We start from the raw sequence: 12059 nt of genomic DNA on the forward strand, positions 1-12059 counted from the left end.
CTGCGTACGGCTCTGGATAAGACTGAGGAGATGGAGATGACCAACAACCACCTAGTAAAGCGCCTTGAGAAGATGAAGGCCAATCGGAACGCCCTTCTGTCTCAGCAGTGAGGTCTGCTGGATTGCCACAGAAGCCCTTAAACTCACACCGCAGATAGTGTCTGGAGCACATTTCCATTCTTCCTCAGTAACACTTAAAGTTGTGTAGCAAAACCAAAAACACTTACAGAAAAAAAGCAACACTGGTAGCACCGAGGCAAGAGTTGGTGTTTAAAAGAAATAAAGGATTAGCATTGGTTTGTGCACCAGTGTCTTCGGAAGGGAGACTCAACCTATTAAACCATAGTTACTAGGGGGAGAGGATGAATCTAAGGAAAATTTGACTCATTACTTTATTTTTCAAAGCTTTGTACTACATGTTATTCACAAGGTTTTACTGCTGGGTGCTTGGCTATTATAAGTTTTTTTAATAAGTTGCATGAATGAGTATAATGGCGCTTTTTAACTGTTAAATCCTTACGGCTGCTCTCTGGCCCTGCACCTATCCATAATCCCTCACACAGTGAAGTGCCTTCTCACACCTGGAGACTGAGGGTTTTGCATTAACCAAACAATAACTGGTACAGACATGATTTAATGAAATATATAGAACTAATTGTCTGCAGAGGTTTCATTGATTTCTCAAATATTTAAAGATTTTTTGGCAATAAGTGTAAAATATCAGAATTGTAAATACAAGGTAGATTTTTTTTTTTTTTTGCATGGGTTATGGCACATTGAATTCCATTTGTAAGAGTGGTTTGAGGTTCTTTATTTGGGGTACATCAGAAGACGGCACTACATACTTCTCAAACAGTGTTCGCTGCTTTGAAAGCCAAGCAGTTTCAAGTCTCAGGACCACACAGTGATTGTGTCTGGGGCAGCTATCGCATTGAATAAACTCTTAACAGATTTACACTGCCCTTTGTTTCATTTTGTGTTAGCAGTAATCATGAACAAGTTGTTAATGCTTGAATTATACCCAAGCACCTCAATCCCTTATGGTTAGAGCTCCCACCGCCTAAACAATTTGGAAGATGAGGGTTTGTACAGTACATACAGTTGAAGTCAGAAGTTTACATACTTAGGTTAGAGTCATTAACTCGTTTTTCAACCACTCCACAAATGTCTTGGCAAGTCGGTTAGGACATCTACTTTGTGCATGACAAGTCATTTTTCACTGGGTCAGAAGTTTACGGTGCCTTTGAACAGCTTGGAAAATTCCAGAAAATGTGGTCATGGCTTCAGATAGGCTAATTGACGTCAATTGGAGGTGTACCTGTGGATGCATTTCAAGGCCTACCTTCAAACTCAGTGCCTCTTTGCTTGACCTCATGGGAAAATCAAAAGAAATAAGCCAAGACCTCCACATGTCTGGTTCATCCTTGAGAGCAATTCCATCTGTATTAACACCATGGGACCACGCAGCCGTCATACCACCCAGGAAGGAGACTCGTTCGGTCTCTTAGAGATGAAAAGTGCAAAGGACCTTGTGAAGATGCTGGAGGAAACGGGTACAAAAGTATCTATATCCACAAACTGAAAGGCTGCTCAGCAAGGAAGAAACCACTGCTCCAAAACCGCCATAAAAAAAGATTGAATTCAGTTTGCAACTGCACATGAGGACAAAGATGGAACTGTTTGACCATCGTTATGTTTGGAGGAAAAAGGGGGAGGCTTGCAAGCCGAACAACACCATCCCAACCGTGAAGCACGGGGGTTGCAGCAGGAGGGACTGGTGCACTTCACAAAATAGATTGCATCATGAGAGAAAATTGTGTGGATATGTTGAAGCAACATCAAGACATCAGTCAGGAAGTTAAAGCTTAGTCGCAAATGGGTCTACCAAATGGACAATAACCCCAAGCATACTTCCAAAGTTGTGGCAAAATGGCTTAAGGACAACAAAGTCAAGGTATTGGAGTGGCCATCACAAAGCCCTGACCTCAATCCCATAGAAATTTGTGGGCAGAACTGAAAAAGGGTGTGCGAGCAAGGAGGCCTACAAACCTGACTCAGTTACACCAGCTCTGTCAGGAGGAATAACCCAAATGATTGTAGGAAGCTTGTGGAAGGCTACCTGAAACGTTACACTCAATTAGCATTGCCTATGTAAACTTCTGACCCACTGGGAATGTGATGCTGAAATAAATCTCTGACATTTAACATTCTTAAAATAAAGTGGTGATCCTAACTGACCTAAAACAGGGATTTTTACTCGGATTAAACGTGAAAAACTGAGTTGAAATGTATATCAAATGGTTTCCCGAAACAGACATGCAGCCCATGGTCGGTGTTTCTCATGTCTTAGCATCGCTCAAATACTTTGTAGAGGTCTGGTAGGTTAGCAATTTGGAGTACGCTGCCATCCTCACTGAAGTGTTTAGGGGGACTGAAGAGGCTCCGGAAGGCTTTAAACAGGAGATGCTCCACCTTCCAACGCCACGAGTTCAGCTCTGCATCCTGCAACGCATTCACAACCATAGTCTGTTCAGTAAGTGCTAAATGGGACCAAAACTGAAAATATAAGAGCGTGTTCCTACGACATGGCAGTATTTCTTCCATTTCAAAATTATTTTCACTACCCGCTTATATCAGATTGACAAGTGCGAGACACATACAAATAAAATAACAGGGCTGTGTTCATTAGGCATGCAACTGAAAACGAAAATTGGCCAACTCCATGTAGTCCTTCCCTGTCAGTCCATTTCCTTCTGTTTGGTGCCTAATGAAAACGACCCGGGATGCCGCATCTGAGTGACATACCTGCTCCTCCTCTCCCGGCTCCAGCTCCAGGACATACTGTTTCCTGATAGAGTAGAACTGGCAGCACTCCTTGCTGAAGTCTCTGAAGCAGTCCTTCTCATTGTCCCAGTTCACCTACACAATCCCTCCGATTAGTCACTTTAGTCTATAAGAACTTATTGATAAGACATGGTCATGGATAAGAATAGCTCACACCTCGGTAGCCAAACGTAGGATGAACATGGGCAGACCCTCCATAGGAGGGGTGTACTTGTCAAGCAGCAATGGCAAACCGGTGAGATTTCCTTCCTGCAAACAAGACACATTCGGATCTTAATTTTTGCCCTGATGTCATGCATGACAATTACATTTAGGGGGTAAACGCTAATGTTACAACCAGGTATGATTTCAATGTTTTTGTCAGCACAGACAGGATACAGAGGGTCAGCAGACAGACCTGGTCTATCTCCATGGAGAAGTAGTCCTCCAGCATCTCAGATTTCTTCTTCAAGAAGTCAACTATGTATTGGGCCAGACCCTCCTTGGGCCCGTCCTCCTCCGACCAGCCGCTCTCCTCGGAGTCCAGAGCCAGCATGGCCAGGTCATAGAGCGGTGCAGGCTCCTGGAACAACACAACATCAACAAACCAACTCGGAGCCAAATATCTGGGCCCGTACTCACAAAGCGTCTAATCTAGGTTTAGGTCCTCCCTGTCCATCTGATCTGAAAGGCTAAATTGTTCTGAGACCATTAGTGAAAACAGGCCCAGAATCACAGCCTCTGGTAATGCGAAAACAGGATTTTAGAAACAAATTACTTATTTACATAAGTATTCTGCTCCTATGCTATGATACTCAAAATTGAGCTCAGGTGCATCCTGTTTCCATTGATCATTCTTGAGATGTTTCTAAAACTTGGAGGCCACCTGTGGTAAATTCAATTGATTGGAGATGATTTGAAAAAGGCAACATCTGTCTATAAGATCCCACAGTTGACAGTGCATGTCAGAGCAAAAACCAAGCCATCAGGTCGAAGCAATTGTCCGTAGAGCTCAGAGACAGGATTATGTCAAGGCACAGATCTGGGGAAGGGTACCCAAAAATGTATGCAGCATTGAAGGTCCCCAAGAACACAGTGGCCTCCATCATTCTTAAATGGAAGAAATTTGGAACCACCAAGACTCTTCTTAGAGTTCGCCGCCCAGCCAAACTGAGCAATCGGGGGAAAAGAGCCTTGGTCAGGGAGGTGACCAAGAACCCGTTGATCACTGACAGAGCTCCAGAGTTCCTCTGTGGCGATGGGAGAACCTTCCAGAAGGACAACCATCTCTGCAGCACTCCACCAATCAGGCCTTTATGGTAGAGTCCAGAAGGAAACCACTCCTCAGGAAAAGGCACGACAGCCCGCTTGGAGTTTTCCAAAAGGTGCCTAAAGGACTCTCAGACCATGAGAAACAAGATTCTCTGGTCTGATGAACTCTTTGGCCTGAATACCAAGCATCACTTTTGGAGGAAACCTGGCACCATCCCTACAGTGAAGCATGGTGGTGGCAGCATTATGCTGTGGGGATGTTTTTTAGTGGCAGGGAACAGGAGACTAGTCAGGATCAACGGAAAGATGAACGGAGCAAAGTACAAAGAGATCCTTGATAACCTGCTCCAGAGCACTCAGGACCTCGGAAGGTGAACCTTCGCCCCAGTCTACCAGGACAACACAGGAATGGCTTTGGGACAAGTCTCAATGTCCTTGAGTGGCCCAGCCAGAGCCTGGACTAACATCTCTGGAGAAACCTGAAAATAGCTTGGCAGCGATGCTCCCCATCCAACCTGACTGAGCTTGAGAGGATCTGCAGAGAAAAATGGGATAAACTCCCCAAATACAGGTGTACCAAGCTTGTAGAGTCATACCCAAGAAGACTCGAGGCTGTAATCACTACCAAAGGTGCTTCAACAAAGTACTGAGTAAATGTGATATTTCAGTTCTTTTTTTTGGCAAAATGTTCTTAAAACCTGTTTTTGCTTTGTCATTATAGGGTATTGTGTGTCGATTGATTAGGGTAAAAAACAATTTAATCAATTTTAGAATAAGACTGACGTAACAAAATGTGGAAAAAGTCAAGGGGTCTGAATACTTTCCGAATGCATTGTACAAACTGCTCCCAACTTTAAAAACTTTAGGCACCAAATAGAATTTAAGGAGCACCAGAAGGCTTACATTAGGCCTATATGAATCCTACCTTTGAAGCACATCTTATGAGAAGCAGACCCTTTTCCTTTCTTCCTGGGCCAATCAAATTGGCCTAGACCTACTGTCAAGTTACCAGGTTGTTAGCTAGCTAGGTAACATGACTGCAACACGTTGTTTGTTATTAAAAAAATGTAAAAAACATTTCCGGTTTTTAGGACTACAAGCTGGCGAGATCAAATCTAATTTTATTAGTCACATGCGCCGAATACAACAGGATTCGGCGCATTTTACCTTACAGTAAAATGCTTACTTACGAACCCCTAACCGACAATGCAGTTTCAAAAAATGTGGATAAGGATAAAAGTAACAAGTAATTAAAGAGCAGCAGTAAAAAAAGAACAATATATGCAGGGGGGTGCCGGTACAGAGTCAATGTGCGGGGGCACCGGTTAGTTGATGTAGTATGTACATGTAGGCAGAGTTAATTAAAGTGACTATGCATAGATGACAACAGAGAGTGGCAGTGGGGGGGGTGCAATGCGAATAGTCTGGGTAGCCATTTGACTAGATGTTCAGGAGTCTTATGGCTTGGGGGTAGAAGCTGTTTCGAAGACTCTTGGACCTAGACTTGGCGCTCTGGTGCCGTGTGGTAGCAGGGAGAACAGTCTATGACTAGGGTGTCTGGAGTCTTTGACAATTTTTAGAGCCTTCCTCTGACACCGCCTGGTATAGACTGGCACATACAATAGAGTAACTGTTGTTTATAAAATGTTCAGTCAGTTTTGTTTATAAATTCAGTGAAATTTTTTAAACAGGTGCCAGTTAGTTCTTTAGATGGGTATGGCCAAAAATGTTGGTAGTATCATATGAGACGGTACTACGGCATTCTAAAATGTTGGTATCATGATGTTTTGGTACCATGATATTACCGTGATGTGTGTCATACTTACAGATAACCTCAAGATGCCAAAGTTACCGAAGTCGTAGATCAAAATTTGGTAGAATAGCTCCTGGCTAAAAAAAGAGAAAAAGCCAAATATATTCAGCACCTTGAGCAACTGCACAGGAATACTTCCAATTGATATATTTCTATAGCAGTGAAGTATATTTTTAAAGCTTCTACATGCAACTCTGCACAACAAATGTTTCTGAACACTTCTACATTAATGTAGATGCTACTATGATTACAGATGCAGTATAATGGATGAGTAAGAAAGTTAGAGGCATAAATATCATACCCCCCAAAAAATGTGAATCTCCCCCGTTATTGGTAATGGTGAGAGGTTAGCATGTCTTGGGGGTATGACATTTGTTCCTCTTTGTCACACAAGCTTGATGTAGTCATTGCGTGCTAGGAATATGGGACCGAATACTTTTGACTACTTTAATACAGGCCTTCAGAAAGTATTCATACCCCTTGACTTATTCCACATTGTGTTGTTACAGCCTGAATTCAAAATGAATGGGAGTTTTTTTTAACTCACCCATCGAGACACAATACCCCATAATGACAAAGTGAAAACATGTTTTTTTGAAATATTTACACATTTATTGAAAATGAAATACACAAATATTTAACTGACTTTTTAGAAATCGCCTTTGGTAGTGATTATAGCTGTGAGTTTTTCTGGGTAAGTTTCTGGGTAAGTTTTCTGGTTAGAGAGCTTTGTACAATATTTGCCCGTTATTATTTTCAAAATTCTTCAAGCTCTGTCAATTTGGTTGTTGATCATTGTTAGACAACCATTTTCAAGTCTTGCCATAGGTTTTCAAGCAGATTTAAGTCAAAAACTAACTTGGCAACATTCACTGTCTTCTTGGTAAACAACTCCAGTGTATATTTGGCCTTGTGTTTAAGGTTATTGTCCTGCTTAAAGGTGAATTAATCTCCCGGTGTCTGGTGAAAGCAGACTGAACTAGGTTTTCCTCTAGGAGTTTGCCTGTGCTTAGCTCCATTCCGTTTCTTTCTTTATCCTTACCATAACAAAGGGGTTGAATACTTATTGACTCAAGATATTTCAGCTTAAATAGTTTATTTCATCTTTAAACATTATTCCACTTTGACATTATGAGGTATTGTGTGTATGCCACTGACACAAAATCTATATTTAATACATTTCAAATGCAGGCTGTAACAACAAAAATGTGGAAAGTCAAAGGGTGTGAATACTTTCTGAAGCGCACTGTATACGTGAATTCTTCCAAATACTTATGACACCTTCAAATGAGGGGACAAGATACATTAAATGCTGCCGTTTCAAGCCAAATTATAAGTTTCAGCTTAACTGTCCAAATAAATACGTAGGGGAGTGCATGTGGTTCTGACCTGAGTTTAGTGGTGTTGAGAAGGTACAGTTTGGTATGGTGCTGGATCAGAGTCCACTGGGGGTTGACACAGCCCACAAACGAGTGATTCTGAAGCATCTCTTGAAGACCTGAGGAAGACCAAACGTACATTTGACAGGCTCTCAAACCAAATCTTCTGCTAAGGGTTTTTGCCATCCTTAGTTTACTACAATCTCCCTTTTCTGTAATGAAGTACGTACAGTATTGCAACAGCTATGTGCGAAGTAACTTTCCTCACCTGATGGTGTCAGCAAAGACACAATCACGAGGAGAGTGGAATATCTACAGTATATAGTGGACTAGCTCTTTCAAATCGCATGTCCCCTTCCTCAGTTCTCCCCCTTTCACACACACTACTTCTAACCCATGGTAGTTAGAATTGAGACCACCGCACACTCCTTCCTGTACGTGTTTAGTATTTGATGACGGATGGAGTTGGGTATACCTTTGTGTGCGTGCTCAGCGATGTCATCTCTCAGCTCCTTCACACTGCTCAGCTTGATGGCTCGTCTCCTGGTTGCGGCTGCAGCAGTCCGGTCCTCCTGCTCCTCATCCTGACCGGCACGCGGACGCTTCCTGGGCCGACCCAACAACACCCACACACTGCTATTACACTGCTTTTACTAAACAAGTAAACACACCCCATACGTGCGCGCCAACACATCTCCGTGCACCACCAAATATACAGACATTCTAAGCACCAGTAAATAAACAGACACACTTAATACACCACACACAGACTATTCAAATAGGCACTCTGTGAATGTATCCCTAAAGCCCACTAAGGAGGCATCATCACCTGGGGAGATCAGCTGGAGTATTTAGGCTGGTTCCCTCCCCATCCTCTGTGGCACCTGGCGCCTGTTCCTCCAGGATCTCTTCATTGTCCATCTCTTCCATGTCATTGGTGGTCACAGGTTCCCCCCTGCTCTGCCCATTAGGGTTGGCGGTGGGAGGAAGGGCCAGCTTGGATGCCGGCTGGAGAAAGGCGTCCAGCTTTTGGGCTCTACTGTCGGTCCTGACCATCTGATGGGCGTAGACCCGCTCACTGTCCCCTGTGGAGTTGGAGGAAGACTTCCCCTCGCTGGTGGAGACAGACAGCCCAGGTAGCAATGTCTACAAAGAAACAGGTCAAATGGATAACCTTTTATTTTTCACCTCAATTCCAAGAAAGCAGCTTCTCTTTTTTCTACTACTACTGATTCTACACACCAACTAATCCACTAAAGAAAGGGAAAGAGAATTGCATACACCCAGTTTAGCTTATTGGCACATACTGTATGTTTCATAGCCAAATATAGTGTTAAATACCTAGTAGTATAATATCCTGTTAAAAACATTACAAGAGCTAACGGCACCTGTGTGAAGTACGTGCGCGAGGAGTTGGAGCCCAGGAGTTTGCTCTCTATGTGTTTTTGAACGCTCTCGATGATACAGTCTTCGTGGAGGAAGTGCACCTCGTGTTTGGTAGGGTGGACATTCACGTCGATGTTATGAGGGGCAATCTCCAGGCTTAAGCAATAGAACAAAGAACCGTAAATACAACCGGAAATCGTTTGCTTTCCAGTTAAGTGACAGTAACCGGAGTTACCTGAGATATAGAAATGGGTGAGAGTTCTTGGGAAGGTATGCAGCATAAACGGTCTCAATGGCTTTTTTTAAGGCACTCGATTCAACCAGACGATCTGAGGAGAAAACGAGACCATTAGTAAAAGCTCACAGGAATATCGTATTCAAAATCATATAACTAGTTCATTTAACGTAGCGCTCCTGTGGCACATACGATTGATGAAGAGGATGAGAATGCACTTCTTCACTGAGTAGTTGGCGTTGGAGATGTGGCCCTTCAGTTTATAGGCGAGCTTCTGATCCTCACAGCCCACTTCAATCAGCTCCCTGTGGAAAAAAAACATGCAACACACCGCTCACTCTTCACACTGCAGACTCAACGGCAAAACTGGTATCGATGACATCATTATAGCCAGATTTCAACCCGTTCTGGTTGTAATTAAGTTATTTCAACCAGCTTCGCCCGCTGGGGAAGGTCAAGATCACTGGGCACAAGAAAAACCAGCAGAAGTCCAATTAACTTATTAACTATGCAGAACACATCAGATTATAGCTCAAAGCACTCATTAACAGATCAAGATAAAACTCTTGTCTGGCTGCATATACAATTCAAAATGGATGGCATAACCTCTATTCACTCAACGAGGAACTGACATCCCAACATGAGAGAGTAATCTTAGAGGGGTATTTTTTCCCCGTACCTGCTGACTGTATTGCCGAACACCACACGGATATTATCCAGTATGGAGGCGTTGGGTAGGGTCCTGACGTCCGCCATGGTCTCGCCTTGCTGGGGATGGAAAAAAGACAGAATATTTGTGACATACAACCGAAGTCTCCTCCCTTCAAGGGACAATGACCTCAGGTGAAAACATCAAGGGTAGGAAATGTGAACGAAAACAAACAAATCGCACCTTTTTGACAGCAAAGCTTTTCCCAGAGTTGTGTATAGCATACCTGTAAAACAAAAGATCATGTTTGCTTGATTCACAACATCGGCAGCACACAAAATAAAATAAAACTTGTGACGCTCGACCCAGGAGATGTGCACTGGTAGTGACGTCTGAGGCCACACACCTGCTCACCACCTCCACAATCCTGGAGTACTCCTCACTGGGGCTCTTTAGGGCTTTCCTCCTGGTGGACACGTTGTAGAACAGATCCTCCGCCTGTGGATGTTCAGAGACACTTGAAGTCGTCGTCTCTTTTGAACATTACAGTCGATTTAACTTGCAGTTGTCAGTGGCCATTTAATGAACTCACGGTGATCTGTGTCCCCTGGTTTCCAGCGCAGGGTTTGGGTTGGGTCTTGAGTTTCCCATCACAGTAGGTGGCTCTGGGGAGGGTGAGGGCAGTACTTACAGACTGAGGATTCAAACATGTTACTGGGCATTTCGACAAAGGACTGATGGCCTCGTCAATCAAAGCGTAATCGGATAATCGGCTACCTGTAAGCACACTTGGCGTCAGCCGTTTTGGTTGTTATGGTCACATGGGCAACATGGCTTATACTGGCAAGTGCCTGAAACACACACACACACACACACACACACACACACACACACACACACACGTCACATGGATAGTACAGAAATACTAGAATTGAAAATCTAGCTTTGCCCACGTAGGAATAACCTACACCAAATACATCCCCATTACAACGTAACCTTGACAGATGCGGATGATCGAATTACTCAAATGATCAAACAATCAGAGATACTTCACCTCTCCTCTGAACCCATAGGTTGAGATGGTGTTGAGGTCCTCAAAAGTCTGGAGCTTGCTTGTTGTAAACCGTTCACATACTATTTCCATATCTTCTTTCTTCAACGAGAAAGTAAAACAGGCGAAAGGAAATTGAGAAGTGAACCAAAATATGGACTTAGTGGAAGTTGTTCATTTTGCTTACATGACTCACAGACTCACACACACACACTCGTCTTACCCTGATGCCAGTGCCATTGTCCTGTATCTGGATAAGTTTCAGACCGCCCTCCTTCACAGTCACTTGTATGTTGGTGGACTTGGCGTCTAAACTGTAACATTACAGGGAATGCAGATGTCATATGGTGCTCCAAACTGATATCTTCTCACAAACCAAGTTGCAAAGACCTGGTACAGTAACTACGTAAAAACAAGCAGCTGTCATGCGAATAGCAACTGCTGCACAGCTACAGTTCGCTATGGATATAACTCCAGTGTGACAAGTATTAAATCACATTGGAGTTACTACCTCACGCTCCTCAGCAGCCTGTATTTGACACTGTAGAGAAACTCCGTGACAGTGGCTGAGGTCCACAGCTGCCTGACCACCACCCAGGCAGTGTTGAACAAACACACGAGCAGGTGTGTGTGTGGGTGGGTGGTACGAATATTTTTGTATTTATTAATAATTCATACAAAATGTTGTTACTCATACATGCACTTCTAAAACGTTGTTACACTGTTGTATTCTCTGACATACAGACTTGGACCCAAACTGAAGACCTATGAGGGTGTCAGTCTGACACCCAGATATGACAGCACCCTGGCTCGTGTGACATCATCCATGTCCAAATTCATTGACCGGCTGTGCCAAAGCATGGGTGAGATATTTGGGGATTTTAGCTCTGGGATCCACAAAACTGGTAGATCTGCAAACTTGGCCTGATGCAGAAAACTCTGAAGTTTAGCATCTTACAATAACACTCCGGATCTTACTGTAAATGTACATCTGTTTCAACTGGTGTGTGCCATGTTCTGTTCTTTTAAATCAATTTCAATACAAAACACATCCATGCATTTTCTGTGATTTATCTCCGTTATTTATTTTTGGGAGAAAATATGTGGCTGGTAAAAAATGAGGGTGGCTGGTCAAATTTGGGCATCCACCAGCCACTGCTAATTTCCCACCTTGGTCTTAATCGAATCCATGATTGCGTTCCGACCCCAGTGCAGCTCAGTGTAAACAAGCGTAACAATATGGTCGGAATCTGATGGCTAGCAGACCACAGGCTGTGAGGATTGTCAACAACACCTCGTCCTCACTGACTCTTAAAACAGGGCCCCCTCAGGGGTGTGTCCTCAGTCTTCTGCTCTACTCCCTGTTCATCTACGACTGTGTGGCTTTGCGAGACACCAACTCAAATCATCAAGTTTGCTGACGACGCTACAGATGTAGGCCTGATAACCAA

At 43.5% G+C, this 12059-nt stretch overlaps 2 protein-coding genes across 22 annotated transcripts in view; one reads left to right on the top strand and one right to left on the bottom strand.

Moving 5' to 3' along the window:
- lrrfip2 (leucine rich repeat (in FLII) interacting protein 2) overlaps positions 1 to 955 on the top strand; it is a 64045-nt gene extending 63090 nt beyond the window's left edge. For all 21 annotated transcript variants that reach the window (XM_071379820.1, XM_071379808.1, XM_071379813.1 and 18 more), the window contains one exon: positions 1 to 955. In XM_071379820.1, coding sequence (XP_071235921.1) covers positions 1 to 111 — 111 coding nt within the window. In that variant the 3' untranslated portion in view covers positions 112 to 955.
- mlh1 (mutL homolog 1, colon cancer, nonpolyposis type 2 (E. coli)) overlaps positions 796 to 12059 on the bottom strand; it is a 20210-nt gene continuing 8946 nt past the window's right edge. Inside the window, exons 2-19 of the mRNA XM_071379826.1 lie at positions 10832 to 10922; positions 10612 to 10710; positions 10335 to 10408; positions 10150 to 10222; positions 9964 to 10055; positions 9801 to 9843; positions 9588 to 9676; positions 9101 to 9213; positions 8909 to 9002; positions 8676 to 8829; positions 8117 to 8433; positions 7763 to 7893; positions 7298 to 7406; positions 5922 to 5985; positions 3242 to 3406; positions 3001 to 3093; positions 2806 to 2919; positions 796 to 2502 (exon numbers count right to left, since the gene is read on the bottom strand). Of these exons, the coding sequence (XP_071235927.1) occupies positions 2347 to 2502; positions 2806 to 2919; positions 3001 to 3093; positions 3242 to 3406; positions 5922 to 5985; positions 7298 to 7406; positions 7763 to 7893; positions 8117 to 8433; positions 8676 to 8829; positions 8909 to 9002; positions 9101 to 9213; positions 9588 to 9676; positions 9801 to 9843; positions 9964 to 10055; positions 10150 to 10222; positions 10335 to 10408; positions 10612 to 10710; positions 10832 to 10922 (2071 nt within the window). The 3' untranslated portion in view covers positions 796 to 2346. The remainder of the gene's footprint in view (positions 2503 to 2805; positions 2920 to 3000; positions 3094 to 3241; positions 3407 to 5921; positions 5986 to 7297; positions 7407 to 7762; positions 7894 to 8116; positions 8434 to 8675; positions 8830 to 8908; positions 9003 to 9100; positions 9214 to 9587; positions 9677 to 9800; positions 9844 to 9963; positions 10056 to 10149; positions 10223 to 10334; positions 10409 to 10611; positions 10711 to 10831; positions 10923 to 12059) is intronic.

This window comes from Salvelinus alpinus, chromosome 32 (genome assembly GCF_045679555.1).
Source record: "Salvelinus alpinus chromosome 32, SLU_Salpinus.1, whole genome shotgun sequence".
Classification (NCBI taxonomy): domain Eukaryota; kingdom Metazoa; phylum Chordata; class Actinopteri; order Salmoniformes; family Salmonidae; genus Salvelinus; species Salvelinus alpinus.